The following is a 22,848-nucleotide window of genomic DNA, read 5'->3' as shown; positions in this document are numbered from 1 at the left end:
TTTGAATACAGCTTCCGCACTGAAGTACGATATTAAAAGATTATCTTTATAGTCCATTCACTTAAAATCTCTCGTCTATGCGCATGCGTGATCTCCACCATCACGTCGCTGCTGAACTTTTACACAGCCTACCGGGAATCAGTACACAGTAGAGAGCACAACATGAGTTTTACCGTTGAAGAAAGAGGAAACCCTAACACCTTGAGCTACAGGGTGTTTTTCAGTAAGTATAAATTCTAATCTTAATGGTTTGTCGAAGAGTAGTTTGTACGGCCAGGGCTGTTCATTGATTTGAGATGCAAGGGGTTGGGCCGCAAGTCCCACGTGTCGCTTTTCTTCTCGTCATTATTACATTAGCTAAAGCTTTACCAAAGCCAAATAATTCGTAAATTCGAAATATTTAGTGATTAAGTGAATTTGATAATTCGGCCCAAAATCTTCAGATATATGGCTATTAATCGTTGACTTTTATTTAATTCTGTTCTAGCTTAAAAGGAAATAAACCTGTCATGCCGGGGACGTTGCAATCTGAAGGTGGCAAGTTAGCTACACAGAGAGCTTTACTATTTATTACTATTAGCCTACCAGTGCAACATCTGTCAAACGATATTATTTTGTATTGATGGTATTACCCAAAGCCCAATTAAATATATGTGTAAATGAAGGAGGGGTTAATTCAAACAGCATTGACGGGGTCACTCGTGGCATCATTCAATACGGATAGCGTTACTTTCACAATATCATTTTCTGGTCTTACTATATTTCTTATGTTGTTATTGAGTCTCATTATCTAAAATAACCTCTTTTCAGGTACATGGAATGTACATTTTAAAATATTTTTCCTCTAAATTGGGCGTGTTTCTTTTTTTTTTTTTGCCACCTGAAAATAGACATTTAAGTTTAGTACTAGCATGACGTAACCTGTTCCCTTCTGATAAATAACATGATTGTCAAAATGTGCACATTGAAGAAATTAGAGGGAGATCCCTAACATCTTTTTCTCATTGATAAATGGGACTCCAAAGACAGGTGCACAACTTTGTAGGTGTTCAGTTGTACCACTTTGAAACACACGGCTGTACATTATTTATTTGGCTGAGAAATGTTGATTTTTTTTATTTTTTTATTTTTTTTTGTTTTTTTTATAGAGAATTCAGATGGAAAGTACATTTCACCCTTCCATGACATACCTATGTGTGCAGATGAAGCTCAGGTACAGTATCTCGATTCACAATATTTGTATTTCCATTATTAAGATCATCATGCATGATATGCCATGACAGTGTAGATATTACCTCCCTTGTGGGACCCCTTTGGCAGTAAATGTCATTTCACAATTCGGCACAGTGTCTATCAGTTCTTTATTGGGTTTACTTAATGGGTGAAGGGACTTCTGAGAGTGGAATGATCTTTACCCTTTCAACATAGTGTCATCTGAAATCATTTAATACTTTGAACTGCTCTGCTATGATACCTGTGTATAACGTTCACAAAAATGAATCTTTTTAGTGAAGCAACACATTTTGCTTTTTTTGCTTTTTTTGCTCTGCAGAACATTTTCCACATGGTTGTTGAGGTACCAAGATGGACAAATGCAAAAATGGAGGTATGTGCAATCAGGATTCAACAGATTGCATGAAATCTCATTTGTTCTGTAGTGTTATTGAGACATACTGTACACTACTTGCAGTGTAATAGAATAGAATGGAGGACTACTATGTAAACCTACTACATAAATACAAGACCTTTAACCTACATTTAAGGTGGACTGTTTATTGACATTCATGTAAAAATGACTAATCAGACAGTTGGTGTCTGCAGGAATATTATGTATATAATATACTGTATATAATTTATTTTATAACATTGGATGTGTATAATGTAATTAAGTATGGTTTACTTTTCAGATTGCTACAAAAGACCCTCTGAACCCAATTAAGCAAGATGTAAAGAAGGGAAATTTGCGCTATGTGGCTAATGTTTTCCCACACAAAGGCTACATTTGGAATTATGGGGCAATTCCTCAAGTAAGCTAAATAAATCAGCATGTTTAACACACATACACGCAGATCTCCAAATGTATTTGAATTTATATTTGTACAGTGAACGTAAGATCTAAAACAGACTGAGGATTTTAGTACAGACTGACAGCTTCAGTCTCTGGAAGCAGAGCTATAAGTGTATTGTAGTGGTTGGCTGATATATATTGCTGAGGCGATAAATTGGCTGATTGGTATTTTCAAATTATTGACATCGGCCGATAAATTTCCCTTTTTGGTCGATTAGTTTTGCTCATGCGTTTCATTCTCCCTATCTCTCCTCAACACTTCCCTGTAACTTTTAACTACAGTGCTGTGAAAAAGTATCTGATTTCTTCTATTTTTGTGTATTTTTCATACTAAATTGTTTCAAAAATTCAAACAAAATCTAACATAAAGGCAATCTGCGTAAACACAAAATACAGTTTTTAAATGATAATGTTATTTATTGAAGCAAAAAAGTTATCCAATACCAAATGGGCCTGTGTGAAAAAGTATTTGCCTTTAGTTACTAAATCCCCAAATCTATGAAACTGCATTCATAATTCATTATGCCACGGTTGAAAGAAATTCCAGAAATGATGAGGAAAAAGGTGATTGATTTACATCAGTCTGGGAAGGCTATTTCAAAGACTCTGGGACTCCAAAGAACCACAGTGAGCCATTATCTCTGGAGAAGATAATGGAGAAAACTTGGCACAGTAGTGAACCTTTTCAGAAGTGGCCAACCTTCCAAAATTCCTCCAAGAGCACAGCAACAACTCATCCAGGAAGTCACAAAAAAGCCAAGGACAACATCCAAGGAACTGCAGGCCTCTCTCGCATCAATAAAGGTCACTGTTCGTGACTCCACTATCAGAAAGACACTGGCCAAAAATGCCACCCATGGAAGAGTGGTGAGGTGAAAACCGCTGCTAACCCAGAAGAACATTAAGGCTCGCCTGAATTTTTCCAAAACACACCTTGAGGATCCTCAAACCTTTTGGGAGAATGTTCTGTGGACTGATGAGTCGAAAGTGGAACTGTTTGGAAGACAGGTACCCGTTTCATCCGGCATAAACCAAACACAGAATTCCACAAAAAGAACATCATACCTACGGTCAAGCATGATCCTAACAATTTAGACCTAAAACAATTTAGAATGAAAAATACACAAAATAGAAGAAATCAGGAATTTTCTTTTTTTAAATGAAAAATAAATTTGATACATTTCAATCGGGGTTTAGAGCACAACACAGCACAGAGTCTGCACTCTTAAAAGTATTTAATGACCTGCTGCTGACTGTTGATTCAGGTAGTCATGCAGTTTTAGTTCTCCTTGACCTCAGTGCTGCATTTGACACTATAGATCACGACAACCTTCTGAGGCGCTTAAGACAGTGGGCAGGGATTCAGGGGACTGCTCTTAAATGGTTCTCCTCTTATCTTAAAGATAGGACATTTTCTGTTGAACTAGAGGACTTCTCATCCTCCCCGGCTCCCATTACCTGTGGGGTTCCCCAAGGCTCAATCTTGGGCCCAGTCTTCTTTTCTCTATACATGCTTCCTTTGGCCCAAATCTGTCAAAAGCATAATATTTCCTATCACTGTTATGCTGACAATACCCAGCTTTATCTTCTTTTAAAGCCTGGGGACAATTCTGCATTAGATTCCCTTATCTGCTGTATAAATGATATCAAAAAGTGGATGGCAATGAATTTTTGTTAACCTAAATGAATCAAAAACTGAAGTGATGGTGTTTGGTCCACCTGGCTCTACCAAACACATGATTAATGATTTAGGCTCCTTTGCTTTTAAATTACACGACCAAGTTAAGAATCTTGGAGTAATTTTTGACCCTGATTTAAAGCTTGATAAACACATCAGTTCTGTGGTCAGAGGTGGTTTCTTTCAATTAAGGAACATTGTGAAATTGAAACCCTGTTTATCTTTTAAGGACATGGAAGTAGTTATACATGCTTTTATTTCTTCAAGATTAGATTACTGCAATTCATTGCTCTGTGGCATTTCTCATACTTCACTATCACGTCAGCAGTTAGTCCAGAATGCTGCTGCCAGATTGCTGACTGGGACAAAAAAAAAACACAGCAACATATCTCCGGTGTTAGCATCTCTTCACTGGCTTCCAGTCAAATTTAGGATTCAGTTCAAGATTTTATTATTTGCTTTTAAGGGATTACGTGGCATGGCTCCTCCCTATATTACGGATCTCCTTCAGCATCACATGCCTTCTAGACTACTAAGGTCTTAGCTGAATTTACTTTTAACGATCCCCAAGTCCCGTCTTAAGTCAAAGGGAGATCAGGCCTTTTCAGTGGTGGCTCCATGGCTTTGGAATAGCCTTCCACTACATATCAGGTCCTGTACATCAGTCGATGTTTATAAATCTTATTTGAAGACTAACATTTTTTCACTTGCTTTTAACTGTGCTTAATGTGGGTTGCTTATTTTATTATGTGTTATTGTATTCTCTACATTCTGTATGTATATGATGTGTTTATGCTATAATGTGAAGCACTTTGGTCAACATGTGTTGTTTTTAAATGTGCTATAGAAATAAAATTAATTAATTAATTGACTGATTGATTGTGGAGGGGGGCAAATACTTTTTCACTGCACTGTATCTTGTCTAATGATAGCAATACAACTTCTGTCATACACCATCTGCAAATATACAGATATTTCGTAAAAAAAAAAAAAAAAAAAAAATGAATTTCTTTCAAAGATTTAATTCACTAACATTAATTTTATTCACAAAACGTGCAAATCCAGTGATTTCCAGTGTGCTCAAATAATAATTCAGTATTATGTTATAATAATAAACTTGACTGGGTCCCACATTAAGTTTTATAACAACATTCAACTGGCTTCCAAAAAGTGAGTGAAGTGACACCCTGTTCATTAAAAAAAAAAAAAAAACAATTTAGGAAAAATCTAAGTTGGTAAATAATGGTTAAATTTCATAAATATCATGTTCATTTAGTGGAAAACAGTGCTTCATTGTTTTTAACTAGATTTTTTTCCTCATGCATTAAACATGTATATTGAAAAATATTATTTTGTAGCCATATCGCTCAGCTCTATATGACTAAACAAACCAGGAGAAGCTGCAATCTACCATCTAACTAAATCATAAATATAAACATAAATGTTCTATTTTTATAAAGGTGACATTTTTAGTGAAATTGAGTAAAAATAATGATAAAGAAAAGTTATGTTTAGCAATTTTCTGTACATGTCATTTACTGTCATATTAAATTGTGTGAAATGTTTATCGACATTACAATGGCCTATTGGCCACCCTGCTCTCAAGATATCGGCATCTGAATCTTTAGTTGATCTTTAGTGTTTTGTACATGAATTGTAGACTTCGATGTGTTGTAAACAACTTCTAAAAGAAAACCCTGAAAATACTTGCACACTTTCAGTCTTCTTGTTCTACTGAATAAACAGCTGCATTAAGCCCGTGACTTCATGTTTTATTTAATGACTTCATGTGTATATACAATTATGCAGATTTTCTTTTATTTCATGTGAAGTAAATTTATCCTGCAGAGTAAGAAAAGGAAGATAATATGCAGTAGTTCAGTTCCTTGAGTGTCCTTGGTGGAGACCGTTAGCACCTCAACTAAGAATATGATGTGAATTGCATATGCCATTGTGCCATTTTTCTTTTCTGACAGACTTGGGAAGACCCTGGGCACAAAGACAATGACACGGGGTGTTGTGGTGACAATGACCCAATTGATGTCTGTGAAATTGGTAGCAAGGTATTGATACTTTTTTCTTCTTCTATTTCTGTGAAATAGAGCCTTATTTGTTATTAGTAAGTTGAAACTTGCAGTTATATTTTGATTTGGATAAACCCTATAATGCTTGATCTTTTTAGGTGTGTACTCGTGGAGATGTTATCAAAGTGAAAGTCCTGGGTGTTTTAGCAATGATTGATGAAGGTGAAACTGATTGGAAAGTCATCGCAATCAATGTTGATGACCCCGAGGCAAAGGACTTGAACAGTAAGTATTTAAGGAAACTCATCACTTTCCAGTTGACCCAGAAGAGTGACAAATGTGTGATTGTTTTCATTTCTCTGATGTGAAATATAGATATTAGCGACGTAAGGCGACTTAAGCCAGGCTACCTTGAGGCAACAGTGGATTGGTTTAGGAGGTACAAGGTACCTGATGGGAAACCTGAAAACCAGTTTGCATTCAATGGAGAGTTCAAAGACAAGGTATGTAAGTTCAATAGATTCATCTAATAAATGAAAGTTCTCTTCTTTTGAACACATTTGTAATACTCCATCAAATTTTAAATTACTGTAAATGTGCTGCCACCTTTATTCCAGGATTTTGCCATTGAGACAATCAAAGTCACCCATGGCTTCTGGAAAGCACTTATCTCACAACAAACCGATGCTGGAGAACTAAACTGGTAAGGGAGTGTCTTCAGCAGTCTTAGTGATATACAGTACATGCACATTAAAGAATGCAGCACACCACCATTTGTGAGTTTTACAAAGGGATTTGATATGACTGTTTTCCCTTTCATTCACACCTATAGAGACAACAAATCTAGGGAACATTTAGTTTGCCTGAGAGAACCAGTTATGGATTCAGAATTATTGAAATTATCATCTTGCAACATAAACATTTGTGTACTATTTGTGTATTTTGGACTCAAGATGGCGCCAAGTATGGCTGCTGCATTGCGAGCTCCGACACAACATTGCAGTTTTTTGTTTGTTTCGTTTACAGTTCTTATGTTTTTTGTTTTGGATATTGTCTGCCTTGTTGTATACGATAGACAAACACTTTTAGACATTGGTTCTGCAATTGCACACCGAAAACCAGACTTCCAATTCCTCAATGCCGACCCGCTGTTTACAAACACGCCAGCAGAGCCCTTTGTCTGGGCTGCCTGGCCGTGGAAACGCAGAAGGAAAAGGGGAAATAGAGCCGGTGTTCTCATCAGAGTAAGACGTCGCACAAATCGACCCCCGCTACCCAGTATTCTACTGGCAAATGTTCAGTCTCTGGACAACAAGCTCTGCGAGCTGAGAGCGTGGATCTCTTTCCAACGAGAGACGAGGGACTGCTGCATTATCTGCCTTACAGAAACTTGGATGTCTGCGGAGAATCCAGATTCAGCCATCGAACCCGCGGGGTTCTCCGTGCACCGAGCGTACAGAGCGAAAGACCTCTCAGGTAAAAGCAGAGGTGGTGGTTTATGTTTTATGATCAACAAATCCTGGTGTGATCAGAGGAACGTACATTCTATCAAGTCTTTCTGCTCTCCTGATCTGGAATTTCTCATGCTTCTGTGTCGACCATTCTGGCTACCAAGGAAATTCACAGCGGTCATTATCACTGCTGTATACATCCCGCCACAAGCCGACACAGACCAGGCACTCAAGGAACTGTATGGGAGTATAAGTGAGCAGGAAACCGTGCACCCTGTGGCTGCGTTCATTGTGGGACTTTAACAAAGCCAGTTTCAAATCAATCGCACCAAAATACCACCAAAATATCAGTTTCAACACACGAGGGGACCGGGTTTTGGACCATTGCTACTCTCCCTTCCAGGATGGCTACAAATCCCTCCCCCGTCCCACCATTTGGCAAGTCTACTCTTCCGTTCTCCTTCTGCCCGCTTACAGGCAGAAACTGAAACAGGAAGCACTCACCCTCAGAATGATCCAGTGCTGGTCAGACCAATCAGGTTCTACGCTACAAGACTGTTTTGATCACGTGGACTGGGAGATGTTCCGGTCCGCCTCTGATGATGACATCGAGGTTTACGCTGATAGCGTAACGTGTTTCATCAGAAAGTGCGTAGAGGATGTTGTTCTGACCAAAACAATACGGATCTACCCTAACCAGAAACCATGGGTTAATAGCGATGTTCGCGCGGCTCTTAATGCGCGGACCTCCGCTTTTAATTCCGGGAACGCGGAGGAGCATAAACAAGCCAGTTATGCCCTCCGCAAAACTATCAGAGCAGCAAAACACCAGTACAGGGACAAAATTGAAGGACAGTTCAACACACATCAACTCTAGAAGCATGTGGCAGGGAATTAATATCATCACGGACTACAAAGGGAATAAAAACTCTGCCGTGAACACCGCTGCCTCTCTCCCTGATGAGCTTAATACTTTTTATGCTCGTTTCGAGGGAAATAACACCGCCCTCGTAGAGAGAGCTCTTGCGGCAGAAGCTACAGAGGTTAGTTCACTCTCCGTCTCTGTAGCCCAATCCTTCTGATGGGTGAATATCCGTAAAGCCATTGGTCCAGACAGCATTCCGGGCCACATCATCAGAGTGTGCGCGAACCAACTGGCTGGTGTTTTTACGGACATTTTCAACCTTTCCCTCTCCTTGTCTGTAGTCCCCACGTGCTTCAAAACGTCCACCATTGTGCCCTGTACCAAAACAATCCAAAATCACTTGCTTAAATGACTGGCGTCCTGTTGCTCTGACCCCCATCATCAGCAAATGCTTTGAGAGGCTAATCAGAGATTACATCTGCTCTGTGCTGCCTCCCTCACTGGACCCATTGCAGTTTGCATACCGCAACAACTGCTCCACTGATGATGCCATTGCATCTACACTACACACTGCTCTCTCCCACCTGGAAAAAAGGAACACTTATGTGAGAATGCTGTTTGTAGACTACAGCTCAGCATTCAACACCATAGTGCCCTCCAAGCTTGATGAGAAACTCCGGGCTCTGGGCTTAAACAGCTCGCTGTGCAGCTGGATCCTGGACTTCCTGTCAAGCATACGCCAGGTGGTTAGAATGGGCAGCAACATCTCCTCATCACTGACCCTCAACACCGGAGCCCCGCAGGGCTGTGTTCTCAGCCCACTCCTGTATTCCGTCTACACACATGACTGTTTGGCAACACACAGCTCCAATGCCATCATTAAGTTTGCTGATGATACGACGGTGGTAGGTCTGATCACTGACAATGATGAAACAGCCTACAGAGAGGAGGTGCACGCTCTGACACGCTGGTGTTAGGAGCACAACCTCTCCTTCAATGTCAGCAAGACCAAGGAGCTTGTGATGGACTTCAAGAGAAAAGACAGAGAACACAGCCCCATCACCATCAATGGAGCACCGGTGGAGAGAGTCAGCAGCTTCAAGTTCCTCGGTCTCCACATCACTGAGGAACTCACATGGTCCATCCACACTTAGGCCGTTGTGAAGAAGGCTCATCAGCGCCTCTTCTTCCTGAGACGGTTGAGGAAGTTTGGAATGAACCACCACATCCTCACACGGTTCTACACCAGCACTGTAGAGAGCATCCTGACTGGCTGCATCACTGCCTGGTACGGCAATAGCACCGCCCACAAACGCAAAGCCCTGCAAAGGGTGGTGCGAACTGCCAGACACATCATCGGAGGTGAGCTTCCCTCCCTCCAGGACATATATACCAGGCGGTGTGTGAAAAAAGCTCAGAGGATCATCAGAGACTCCAGCCACCCGAGCCATGGGCTGCTCTCACTGCTACCATCAGGCAGGCGGTATCGCAGCATCAGGACCCGCACCAGCCGACTTCATGACAGCTTCTTCCCCCAAGCAATCAGACTTTTGAACTCTTGATCTCTCACGATCAACATACATCAGCACTGCACTTTATTAATCTTATTATCTCACACTGGACTGTCATAAATTATATTCTCTCTTAACAACACACTGGCAACTGACTATCAACCAACAGCCTGAATGTCAATACAGTACAATACAACCTACTGTATATTTTATATATACTTTATATACTATTTTTATTGTAAGTGTATTCTATATAATGTGTATGTGTGTTCTATATTGTGTGTATTGTATACTGTACATTGTATATTATTATTGTGTTGTGTAATTATGTGTATATTAGATATGTAAATTGTGTTTGTGTAAATCTGATGTTTATTGTAAATTGGTATATGTCTTATCACTGTCATGACTGCTATGTTGCTTGGAACTGCAGCCAAGACTTTAACCCACTGTTGCACTTGTGTATATGGTTGTGTGACAAAAGTGATTTGATTTGATATTATTCCTCTTTTGTAAGTCGCTTTGGATAAAAGCATCTGCCAAATGTAAATTTGGACTAATTTTGTTAAAATGTAATTTTTTTTTTTAAGTCAAACAAGTTATTGGCCACTATTCAAATGACACAATTTCTCCTTTGATGGAAGCAGCTTTTTGTTTTCTTCTTCACTAGTCAAAGAGTCATTTAGCTTTTTTCTCTTTCACTGTGCAGCAAGAATACATGTGTCTCGGAGGGTGATAGTCCATTCTGCTGTTCAGCAGATGAAGCCAAAGGACTTGTTGATGGTGTAAGAACTTTCTTTTTGCTTTGTATTGCCTGTATTTTATTCCCTGTTTTATAACTTGTATAAGGCACCACTATAAAATGTGTTTATAGAGTACCACATGTATTAAGGCTTCACTAGTGTGGCAACAAACACATTTTGACATCCTTGCAGAGTGGTCCTTATATTTGGTTATTGCTCCACATGATATCACAAAATATCTGTTCTATCTTTACCTTTTCAGTCATGCCCGTGTGGAGATGCCAGTCCAATTTCTAGCTCAGGTTTGGTTTTGATATTTTTTGGACTTTAAACATCATATCTCTTATCTGATGTTTTTATAAAAACCTTAACAGTATTTTAGTTGAGAGATTTGTTGTCCTTTCACTTTACAAATGAATATTTTAATATTTTTACTTTGACTTTATCTTTTACAGTTGACAAATGGTTTTATTACGCGAAGAACTGAACAACACAACATTGTGGATGGACCAGTCTGATCACAAGTTTAGAATATGCATGTCAATATCTGTGTAGAATAATGGATGTTTTAGAAAAACATGGGTAAATGACACTTTTTCTGGGGATGAATCTCACAAAACCATTATGAGGAGCCAACCATTGTCTTACTAAGTTAAGTTTTGTATTTGATTAAGGTTAGATATTCTGTGTAACAGATACTAATGTTAGCAAACAGTCTTGTCAAACTCAGGTACTGTAGGATTATGAACAATTGCTTTAATAAAGCTTTTCTGATATGATACTGCTATTATCAAATACTTCTATGTTAAAGGTTGACGAAAATAAAAATTGTCATTATTTACATACCCTCTTTTTGTCATTTATTTTACTCTCATGACTTCTGTGGAACACTAAGGGAGATATTTTAAAGGATGTTTCTGTTCATTGGTTTCAATATAATAGCAGTTGAAAGTTCTTCACTTTGAAGCTTAAAAAAGAACCCAAATGTGTCAAAGTAGTCCTTGCAACTTGTGCGTCATATGCCAAGCCTTCTGAAGGCAATCAATCACTTTGTATTATGAGCAGATGGAAATGTAAGTCCTTATTCACAATCAAATCATTGATGAAAATCTTTAAACACAAATCACATATGGTGACATGTCACATAACATCAAAACTCATTGATTCTCAGTCACTAGCTGGGTTTCCATCTACGTATTTTTATGCACATTTTGGGATTTTGCATAAAAACTGTTGGATAGAAACATCAAGATGCAAATAAAATCTCCAAAATGTGCATTTAAAAAAAAAAAAAAAAAAACAATCCGCTTGCTTGATGTGGATGCAATTTTTATTTAATATGAAGAAATGCACATAAACTATGATGGAAACATAGTTTTAGGAAACCCACTTTTCAAAAAAGTCATGTGACTAAATAATTTGTTGAGTTTGCAGATCAAATAAGTCGAATACAAACTTAAACTGCGTAGAAGAGCAAGTTTACTGACTCTTTTGAAAAATATCTTAGATAGGCATGGAAAAGTCATAAGGATGGAGGAATGCACGCACAGTGCTCCCAGAACTGTGTGATGCGCTGTCACTCCCAGACATGAGACAAGTTCTTTACAGTGTTTGCCTGCATGTTCTAAACTGCAAGTATTTTATTAATAAAAAGTCACAGTGGCTTCAATTTTTCCGTAAGTGACGATTTAGTTCTTCTGAACACATGGGATGGAAATGAAGCTTTATTCGCTCGTTGTTGTTTTGTTTTTGTTTTTTTGTTTTTTTTGCATAAATTCGCAACTTGGATTGAAACATAGCTACTTTCAACTGGTATTGTATTGAAATCAGCTAACAGAACATCCTTTAAAATATCTGTTTGTGTTTCACAGAAGAAAGAAAGTCAGATTGGTTTAGAACAACATAAGGGTGAGTAAATGATAAAATAATTTTCAATTTTGGGTGAGCTATTCCTTTAATAGCTTTGTATATTTAATAGCTTTGTTTGCCTCTGTGTGCATAGGAGTCTACTAATAAAAAATGAGAGTATAATACATTTCTTTATAAAATTCCTGTATAAAACAATAATAATAATGTTTTATATGCAGTACTTAAATGGTTAGTTCACCCAAATATGAAAATTTTGAAGCTCCAAAATCCACATAAGTGCAAAATAAAAGTACTCCAGATGACTCCAGTGGTTAAATCCATATCTTCTGAAGCAATATGACAGGTGTAGGTGAGAAACAGATCAATATTTATGTACTTTTTCAGTTTTTTAGTGGTTCACATTCTTTGTGCATATTGCGCCCTACAGGGCAGGGAGGAGAATTTGACAAAATAAATGACTTAAATAGTGATCTGTGTCTCACCAACACAGTATCATATCGTGTCTGACTCTGAACACATGGGTATAACCACCGGAGTCGTATGGATTACTTTTATGCTCTCTTTATGTGGATTTTGGAGCTTAAAAATGTTGGCACCCATTCACTTGCATTGTATGATGGACCTTTAGACCTGAGAAAAATTATAATTTGTGTTCTGCAGAAGAAAGAAACTCATACACATCTGGGATGCCAGGACGGTGAGTAAATCATAAGAGGATTTTCATATTTGGGTGAACTATCCCTTTAAGTCAGTACATTAGTGGCAAACAACGGTGAGCTGGTTTATCATGTATAGTGCCGCGAAAGAAAAGAAAAAAACATTCTCCAAGTTTCTACAGTCTTCTAGAGCTGCTGCACCAAAAACACCTGCTGTGTACAGTCAGGTTCACTGTTTACCGAATCGCACAGTTGCAATTTCGCTGCTTTTGTACGATATTAATGCTGTCAGACCGCTTTAGTTGTTGACTGTGGGCCACTCACAGTGATCATTTAGCAACCAACTCATCACATACACCAAATAACGATCTGAGACCACCCTGTAAAGCTACGCAGTTCCGGTTAAACGTCAATTTTGGGCTTGTGTTTAGGACCAGAGCACACTGACCGGACTGACTGATCTACTACAGAAGCGGATCATTCGAGGTATTGACATGTACCTTTCCTTATAATGACGTGTTGTGTTTTGTGTTACTTTGTTTCAAATGACGCAATATTCTCGCTTCTGTCAAAACAGACATTCTATGACTGGATACGATGCATAATAGAAACAACTTCTAACACCAAAAATATCCAGGTCTAAAAATCTTATTTATTACATGGCGCCGTTTGCACAGACTCAATTTGCTTCGTACAACATTTAGACTGCGTATTCGCTAGTTGTTTGCCATTTTTAAAGCGCGCCTCTAGAGTATTGACGCTTTCTGGAAAATGCGCGCTAAGAATGTATACTGTGATAGTTATATTATTCACACATTTATTGAATAATGAAATTGAATTGCATTTATATTAATTATAAAATAAGCCCATATGGGATGTTATTAATGTTTTGAAGAACCCAAGCCATGTGCATTCAAGTGTATTCTTGAAATTTAGTGGGAGTCACAGTCATTTGAGTGACAGCTATGTCTGTGCGCTTTTACCATGGCGTCAAGTGACAATGACTCACAAATAGAAATAGTTACTTGCTCATGTTGTGTGCAGGATATTTGTTGATAGCTGCTGTATGAGGGATTCAAGACCTTCCCCTCCTCTAGCAATAATCTAGAAGGCATGCACATCATATAAACAACTGTGCAGGTCGTTTGGTAATGTAGTACTGTTTTTCACCTGCTTACAGTAGATTTAGGTAAAGAGCTTATTTTGTAGTTAGCAGAGCCCCTTGAGAAGTCTCGGATCTTGCTGTACTACCATAGAACAATTATCTCATTCTTTTGCTATTTCATTTCAGGGAACAATTTACAGTAATGTCTTTTATAATTGATTGGTTGTACAGAGGATTCAGCAGTGTGTTACAATTATTAGGTAAGGTAAGATAAGTTGATATGCTGATGATTTTTAGCACAAACTTTGTCTTTTAGAGTTGAATCAACACCTGACAAGCACAACTTTATGTAACTAAATTATTATTATTATTATTTTTACTTTCCATTTAGGATTATATAAAAAGAGTGGGAAGTTAGTTTTTCTTGGATTAGACAATGCTGGAAAAACAACGTTATTACACATGCTTAAAGATGATCGACTTGGGCAGCACGTTCCAACACTTCACCCTAGTAAGTAAAGATATCTTTCACTACCGCATAGTTTACCCATTTAATATGTGATAGTTAAATTTAGTAAGAAAATTTAAAAACCGGATAGCTTACTCTTACAAAATGACTTTTACACTTGTCAGAGCCACCAATATATACAAAGTAACTTGCCCTGTTTGTGATCCGTCCTCTAGCATCCGAAGAACTGAGTATTGCTGGTATGACTTTCACAACATTTGACCTGGGAGGTCACGCTCAAGGTACACTTAAATGGAGATAGATAGTGTTTCTGATAGAAGTTGATTTATCAAAGCAATCATTTAGAAATCACATCCTTTGACACAATGTAACAAGTTGATTTTATCTACTATTCATTCTCAGCGAGAAGAGTTTGGAAGAATTATCTTCCAGCAATAAATGGAGTAGTCTACATTGTTGATTGTGCTGACCATGAACGCCTAATAGAAGCCAAAATTGAACTGGATGTAGGTCTACTTTTTTTAATTTATTTTTTTAAATCAAGGGTTTTGTACATGATAATACTTTTACATTTGAATGTTATGTGTGTAACTCAAAATGAATGTCACATCACTTTGAATTTCCATCACTTTCAGATTCCCACCAATCAAATCACATATTTTGAACAATAAGGGCACCTTATTTCACATCTAATCTGTTTGTTAAATGATAGGCCCTCTTAACTGATGAAACAATCTCCAATGTGCCAATTCTTATTTTGGGGAATAAAATCGACCGTCCAGAAGCAATTAGTGAGGATGCATTAAGAGGAATGTTTGGTCTTTGTGGACACACCACTGGAAAGGTAGGTCATTGAGAAAATACATATACTTCATTGTGATGTATTTGATTGTTGTATAAACCTGAACTACTAAGCGTCGCTAAGTGCTGAACTCACAGCTCTACTTTTGTACAATTTGGTCACTATGCAACTATGGCTAAATTCATCCTAGCCTTCCCTGATAATATATATATATATATATTTTTTTTTTTTTTTATAAATTTTTTTTTTACTTGCTTAGAAATTTACTCCTTAAAGTTTATGAAAAATATTTTAATAAATAGTTTTTATTTTGGGGAAATACAATGTGTAATTTTGTTTCTATGTATCTACACAGGGGAATGTATCGCTAAAAGAACTCAACCTGAGGCCAGTGGAAGTCTTTATGTGCAGTGTGTTGAAGAGACAAGGATATGGGGAAGGCTTTCGATGGCTTTCTCAGTATATTGATTAACATAATTAATGCTACTGGACAATTTATGAATCCAAAACTCATGTGCCCTTATTTATTGATTATGTACCTTGTAAAAAAACTATAGTAACCAGGGGTGTTATATATTTTGTTATCTGTTTATTTAAATCAAGCACTTTTATTCAGGTGAATATCACTTGTGCTGTGATACATTTTGATGATGTCAAAATCATCAGATGAAACAAAATCAGTGTTTTGTCTTTACGTTACATTATCTCTGTGCCTTAATGCTGGTTGCTGGTGGTCTTTTACAATACACTTTTCAGTGGTATTTTCCTAGTTCCGTATTTTCCACCTGCTGATAGGAAAAAACATGAAGTGATAAGGTGTGGATTGCCACTGTATGCATGGTTATCAAAATTACCAAAGATTTTAAATGAAATATTTATTTGTATCTAATATTTAAAATTACAAATGTTTGATATTTACATGTAGTATTTTGATACTTTTAAAATCGTTCTGATGTAGCACTCTTCAACTCCAGCAATGTGTCTACAATGGTCTGTTTCAGCACTAGTCTACCTGATTAATCTGTGCAATAAGTACTTTTTGACTGTCTGCTGTGATTTATTTGCAGTTATGGCATGCGAGTACAAAGGATAAAGGCTTCCTTTACTTAATAGAAATGATGCCTGTGCAATACAATGTGTCATATTACTAAGTCACTTTTACTTCTACCTGTAAATAGGCTTATGAGAAAGAATTGGGGGTTTGAATGCTGTTAATCAGTTGGAATTGCCAATTATGTACATGCCACTTGTAGCACAACATTTATGCAATGTTTTTTGAAGTAGGCAATAAAATTAAATATTTTGAAATATTGCTCTTGTATGCTGTGCATTTATTTTTAATTCTCCTTTTCTCAAAGGAGATTATACAGGCTTGTATAAAAACCATAGAAAGTAATAGATGAAAAATACACATTTTAAACAAGAAAACGTGTGTGACAACATGAAGTCGAACCAAATAGGTCACTTGGCAAAACTGAATATTTACCTTTGTTACCTAAGACTACGACAGTCTGCCTTCAAAAAGCGTTTGGTCCAATACCTGAACTTTGTACTAAATCCAACAGCAACAACAACTATGGATGAGCCAATAAATCGACACACCATCCATCACGTGATCATGTCTACACCAATGAAATCATACCAGGGAGTGCTGCAGGTGGCGAGCCCATGCTACAATTTCAGATCATCAGTTTGTTGGCTCATGTAAACCTGATATAATTTATATAATCTGGATTAAATTGATTGGGCCAGTCATTATACTTAATTTAATGAAACATATTTCATTTTGGTTCAATGGCTTGTTATTTTATAACTTATCTGCCAGCACTGAGGTTGATATTTGTGACATTGTATAATGAGGGAATATAGTTGGTCTTAAATCTCATTGAGAGATTTGTATCAGCTGTAAACTTATTTATTTTGTCAATTTAAAACTGTTTTATTAATCTAACGATCGAAAATCAAAACTGTGGAGAAGCCGTGTTGTGTTGTCACTGTATCTGAGACGTCCCTTAACTTCAGTTCTGGATCTCGGAATGAAGTAATAAATTGTAGTGGAGTTTTTCTAATTACCAGTGGTGGTGGTGGTGGTGGTGGTGGGGGGGGGGGGGGGGGGGTTCTGCTTCTGCCCCCTAGAACCACCTCTGCCCTTCAGCAAGTCCTACCCCATTCGGCCCTGTTTCACGGCAGGCCCACTGGGAAAAGTCCTGGTTCTCCCTATGGCCAGTCCGCCCTGTTTTCATTCATAAGGATTACACTTTAGAAATATTGGCTGCACAGATTCATACATTCTTTGTAATTTTGTATATGCTTATTTAAAATATTGCTTTATCCTTGTGCCTCTTGGATAATCAGTCATACGAATATTTGTTATATTATTCGGATGAATCCGTTATTCGTTTTGAAGTCATTATCAGTGCCTTTCCGAATAAGGTATTCGGCTTCGGGCACATCCCTAACACCCATTTGGTGGTCTCTGTCCAGATATCTTTATGAACACAATCAGTAAAGGTATTGTGGGTAATCTGGCATCATTTTGGAAATCAAATGAATGGTTTGGCGTAACACTAGTGTGTTCTGTTCACTTAATTCTGATAAATGTGCAACAGGCTGTTGCTTCTCAGGAGTCACTGATAGAAGTGTCATCATAGCTAATCACTGACTCTCTTCAAGCCCCATTATCTTCGAGATCTGAACGTTACCCCAGGGTGGCACTGATTGAGACTGGCCAGCTGTGGGGCTCTGGTGCCTTGCTAAACCAGCATTTGGTTCTGACCTGCAGGCATATGGTGAATGAAAAATCTGCACTTACAGTGAGAATCAACTTTGGAGGAAGGTACTTTTTTGTATGCTTTGAATTCATGCAAATTCATTGTTGTTCATTTTGTTTGTAGATGCATGCACTTTTTGTAAGTATCTTTGTTCAAAAAAGGGTTTTGAAATTGGTGTGTTTGTAATCAGAATAACGGCTGGTTGTGTCTGGTCATGCTATCTGTAGTAATATATTCACTTTCCACCTCTCAGATTTCATGCAGTAACTGGTAAGATTCTGTATTCATCAGCACCGTCGTCTCCCTATGATATTGCTGTAGTGGAGCTTCAGGAGTCCCTGCAAGCCTGTATGCAATGCCACCAACATTATTTTTGGCCCCAACTTGTATCTGTCTATGTGTGTGATACATTTACTGTACAAGCAAATATCAGAAGATTTTGAATAGATAATGTATATATTATATAAATATTTAGCAGCCACCTTTTATATACTGCTTCACATACTGCAAATATATAATTACATTGGCACAAATAATAAATAGCATTAGTTTTGTTGTACCAGTGTTATAATAATGTAAATAAATGATTATTGGGGATTGTAGTTTGAAGTTTCTCTCTGTGCAGCACCTGACATTTTGAAAATGTTGTATCTTTGTTTATGTGAGGATGTAGTTGTTGTGGGTTTTGGAGCTTTAGGCAGGAGCCGTGGCCCTTCCTTGACCTCAGGGATCTGATCCAGAGTTTCCACCCATCAGTCACAGCCCGTGATGTTGCAAACTACATGTGCAGTGCAGTCTGGAGCCAGATGTGGCGCCGTTGTTCGTTCTGGCACAGGGGAATTGTTAGGTAACATCAAACACACTTGTTTTTTTTTTTTTTGTTGTTTTTTTTAAATCTGAGAATGAACAAAACGTGCTTATTTTGCATGTGCAGACCCAACCATTATTATAACTATACAGAAATTACTTGTCAATTAAATGCTTGTTTTTCTTTGTCATCAACATGTACTTAAAGGTAACGTGTATAATTTCTGTGCCAAAAGCATCACCAAATGGAATTGCAGTCTGTTTTTTGGAGTGTCTTGAGTGGGCCAGGTAAAATATCATTGGCTGTACCAATGGCGTGTCTTTGTGGCAGAACTACCTGTTTTACTACCAGTTGCAGACGTGGGGAGTGTTTAAAACTATTTTTTGCAATTCTGTTTGGTGCTGCTAGTGGTACAGAAATTACACTCTGCGTCTTTACCTGACAACTACATACAATTATTCTATTACGCTATTCCTTCTCAGACCAGAAGGGGGCACCATGTGACCAATGAAGCATATTCCAAAGGTTCTGAATCAGAGCCAGCCCTTAAGCAAGAGCAATGACAATGTCTGACTAAATCAAGTGCTCATTGGCTGATTTAATCTCATATATTTTATTTTAACTCATATCCTATTATTTTAGGTATTGTGTCCAGCAACACTAGAGTCATCACAGTAAAAGTGACATATCCACACCTCAACTTCAGCATCCCAAAAAGTGACAGTTCTGGAACCTCTGCTGAGACATTTTGCTCAAACTGGAGATGCTGCTGTGTTTAAAGTCTTAGACAATGCAGAGGATAGTGTCAGGAACATATGGAGAGCCAGATTTGATAGCCCATATCAGAGCCCATTATATAATTCTGCAAATTGCAAATGTACAGGATACTTGAATACAGGGGCGTAGTTCCCAGGTGGGATGGGGGAGGTAACCCCCCCCCCCAATAATCAAAACAAGCAAGTACAACCCCCCCAATCTTTATACCATGATCAGTGGTATGTGTAGATGCTTCATGCCTCAGTGATGCATTTTCCATTTGGCACATTTCAATTATAATGAAAACCTTTTTAAATCCCTTGATTTCAACAATTTTCAGCGGGATACTGAGCAGAGTATATGCTGAAATGGTTGGTTTCCACTTATGTCTCCAGTGTCACATAAAAATGAACATGTAGCTCAGTCTTCGGAGTAATTAGAAGAACAAAGGAACAGTGCTTTGGGCCCAGTGCCTTTAATCATATTCAGGCAAGAAAGCTGACACACTCAGACAAAGAAACATGCAACTAAATACAAATATACTGCAACTTAGCACAAATATAATGTTTTCTAATCAGTAAAATCCAAGTATTTACAACAATAATGGCATGTACAGTACAATACAATCATACACTAGTTCAAGTGGTATAATATAACTGTTAGCAGACTTCTGTACCCTGCTAAGACATCAGAACATTCACAATTGGCTTTTAATGAGTAGGCTTTCCACTCAATCAGACCAGATATGTCCTTATAATCCAGATGTAATTTAAATATTCCCAAAGACTAATTTTTAGAGGATGTATATTCTGCTCTAGAAGCAGCAGTACATTAATGAATATGTTTACTTCAGAGATGTTACCATTTAAAATGCACTGTCCCTTCCCTATATTGAGCTCAGAGACCACATCTGAGTGAATTAGCATACCAGATAAGAGTCTATAATTCATACACATTTTTATGTACTAAGCAAGTGAAACTCTTAAAACCCCTAATGGACTAAAGAAAAGCATTCTGTAATACTGGCTAACTATTTTGATTCCATTTCATTTTTAAACCTAAAAAATGTTTTCATTAAATGCACAAGGAGGAGAACAGAATTGATGTGCTTTAAGTACAGTATTTTTATATGTTTAAATCATACAGGGTTGGGAAGGTTACTTTTGAAATGTATTCCACTACAGATTACAGAATACATGCTGTAAAAGGTCATTTGTAATGTATTTCGTTCACTTACTCAAGGTCAGTAATGTATTCTAAATACTCTGGATTACTTCTTCAGCACTGGTAGATTTTTTTCACTTGTTTTGACTATAAAAACTCTGCCAGTACAGTAAGACAAAATACACATGTTAAAAATACATTCTCTGATAAACCTAAATATCTTATGCAATGTTGTTTCTAAAACAAGATTAATCAAATTGATCTTGTTTTAAGGATTTTTAGATATTTTTACAGGAAAACAATACAAAAAATATTATCAAGAATACAATTTTTGCCCTAATATAAAAGGTCTTACTAGAAAAAAGAAATTATGATCCAACGTGAATTTTCTTGATAAAAAAATATGATCGTGCCTGGTAACATGGCTAGAAATAGCATTTTAGCTTAGTTTAAAGCTGACAATTTACACAAGTTTTATTTCTATTTCTTCTGCGCCAAACTTACTTCAATCTTACTTCTCTGTCTGCTCGTATGAATGTAACACATCATAAGAAAGTGTTTCACCGCTGTTCAAATGCACTTTGGATCGCATCATTTATATGTATACATTTTTCCATCTGAAAGGACTAAATATTAAATGAAACAAATGACAATAAAATTCAAAGTAATCTCTTCAGTAATGAAAATACTTTCTGAATGTAACTGTATTCTAAATACCAATTATTTAAATTGTAACTGTAGTGGAATACAGTTACTTATATTTTGTATTTTAAATACGTATTCCCGTTACTTGTATTTCGTTACTCCCCAACCCTGAATCATAGAATATAAATTTAGACCTAGATTATAAATCCTTGTAGCACCAGATTTACTGCACACCTAGTAACATTAAAGCCAACTCATCTTTCACCACAGTTGATGGCAGGGGTGTAGTACAGCAAGCAAAATCTACGCCCTTGGTTGATGGGAAGATCTGATTATGACACAACTGCAAAGACATATTGGTCCCTATGGGTATAAATATGAGAAGGAATATGTCAGATTGCATTTACAAAAGCTTGTTCTTGACTCTCCTGTTCATCGATATCCTGCCTCATTATAATAGCCGTATTGCCTCTGAGGTACTGTATTTCAGTCTGACCTAGTGGCGTATAAGCTAATTCTGTTATGATAGAAATATGAAACCAGAGCACACATATCTCAGGAGTTATTATCGTCCTTTTCAAAGAAAACAATGATGGACATTGGGAACAAGGAGACAAAGCAACTGCATTGAGACATAGTTTATATGAAAATATAATGCTTTGCCATCTCTGGTTTCAATTGCATTATTACACAAAGAAGAGAAAAAAAATTGTGCCTTTAGGAAAATGATCATCTTGTAGAAGTGCATTGTCTATTTCGGGCAAGTAGCCTAAAATCTATTTGAGAAATACAACATTTAAGTTCTTCAAATACATTGACAAAGGCTACCTCGTCTTAAGACATTTCTGACTATATATACTTAAAGGTTGCTTCAATGCAAACTAATGTTACAGAGAATGATTGTAACAGTAACAGTTCTTAGCTCTACAGTTTTCTGGAATTTACGACTGTATAGTGATCTATTGTTGCTGTGTTCATATGTGCTAAATCATTTGAAGGACATCAAAACAATTTACATAAACTCTAAGAGCAAAGACATTATGTAGTAGCAGCAGTTTTAAAAATGCCCAAAGAAAGCAGTTGCCAAAACCATTGAAGGTATCGATGGTTGACAGAATTTCTAACAAAGCAGTAAGCAACCTAAAATAGGTTAGACCCAAAACCTATCTTTATATACATACTTTTAAAAGTCAGATCCGTAACCTGAAAGATTTTGACTTACAGGTATCATTTAAAAATGTATAGTGATGACAGTATGCATTTATTAGACTTGCATAAGAACGTTTCACATCACACCTATGAAGCGCCTAATTCTGAGCTTGTGAGAACTGCAGTCGCTAGAGACTGATTCAGGAGAAAACTCTTGCACTTACAACAAAAATATGATGTTTCACAAGTATCGATAAGCCCAATAATTTAAAAATTCTTTCCCAATACCATAATCTCACTACAGCTAACACTAA

The 22,848-nt window shown here is 37.2% G+C and overlaps 2 protein-coding genes and 1 pseudogene across 7 annotated transcripts; all 3 read left to right on the top strand.

Moving 5' to 3' along the window:
• Nucleotides 1-66: 66 nt before the first annotated feature.
• On the top strand, nt 67-11,183 carry LOC127414294 (inorganic pyrophosphatase-like). The gene is made up of 11 exons (XM_051652236.1): nt 67-223; nt 1,149-1,213; nt 1,553-1,606; nt 1,908-2,027; nt 5,723-5,809; nt 5,929-6,055; nt 6,146-6,273; nt 6,388-6,473; nt 10,307-10,382; nt 10,603-10,642; nt 10,796-11,183. Exons 1-11 carry the CDS (start codon nt 163-165, stop codon nt 10,825-10,827), a joined length of 876 nt encoding a protein of 291 aa, XP_051508196.1. The 5' UTR covers nt 67-162; the 3' UTR covers nt 10,828-11,183.
• LOC127413785 (peroxisomal leader peptide-processing protease-like) lies at nt 11,042-22,843 on the top strand (annotated as a pseudogene).
• On the top strand, nt 12,694-16,553 carry LOC127414296 (GTP-binding protein SAR1b-like). Of its 6 annotated transcripts, none has more exons than XM_051652239.1 (7): nt 12,699-12,906; nt 14,157-14,230; nt 14,362-14,481; nt 14,655-14,720; nt 14,842-14,945; nt 15,152-15,283; nt 15,597-16,553. In XM_051652239.1, exons 1-7 carry the CDS (start codon nt 12,896-12,898, stop codon nt 15,711-15,713), a joined length of 624 nt encoding a protein of 207 aa, XP_051508199.1. In that variant the 5' UTR covers nt 12,699-12,895; the 3' UTR covers nt 15,714-16,553. The 6 variants fall into 6 exon arrangements, with proteins under 6 accessions (XP_051508203.1, XP_051508198.1, XP_051508199.1 ...); XM_051652240.1 differs by lacking the exon at nt 12,699-12,906 and adding an exon at nt 12,968-13,351; XM_051652241.1 differs by lacking the exon at nt 12,699-12,906 and adding an exon at nt 12,968-13,351 and having other exon boundaries at nt 13,910-14,230.
• Nucleotides 22,844-22,848: the final 5 nt, after the last annotated feature.

Source organism: Myxocyprinus asiaticus, chromosome 23, assembly GCF_019703515.2.
Source record: "Myxocyprinus asiaticus isolate MX2 ecotype Aquarium Trade chromosome 23, UBuf_Myxa_2, whole genome shotgun sequence".
NCBI lineage: Eukaryota > Metazoa > Chordata > Actinopteri > Cypriniformes > Catostomidae > Myxocyprinus > Myxocyprinus asiaticus.
Note: the sequence above shows the minus strand (reverse complement) of the source record. Positions and strands in the feature narration are given on the sequence as shown.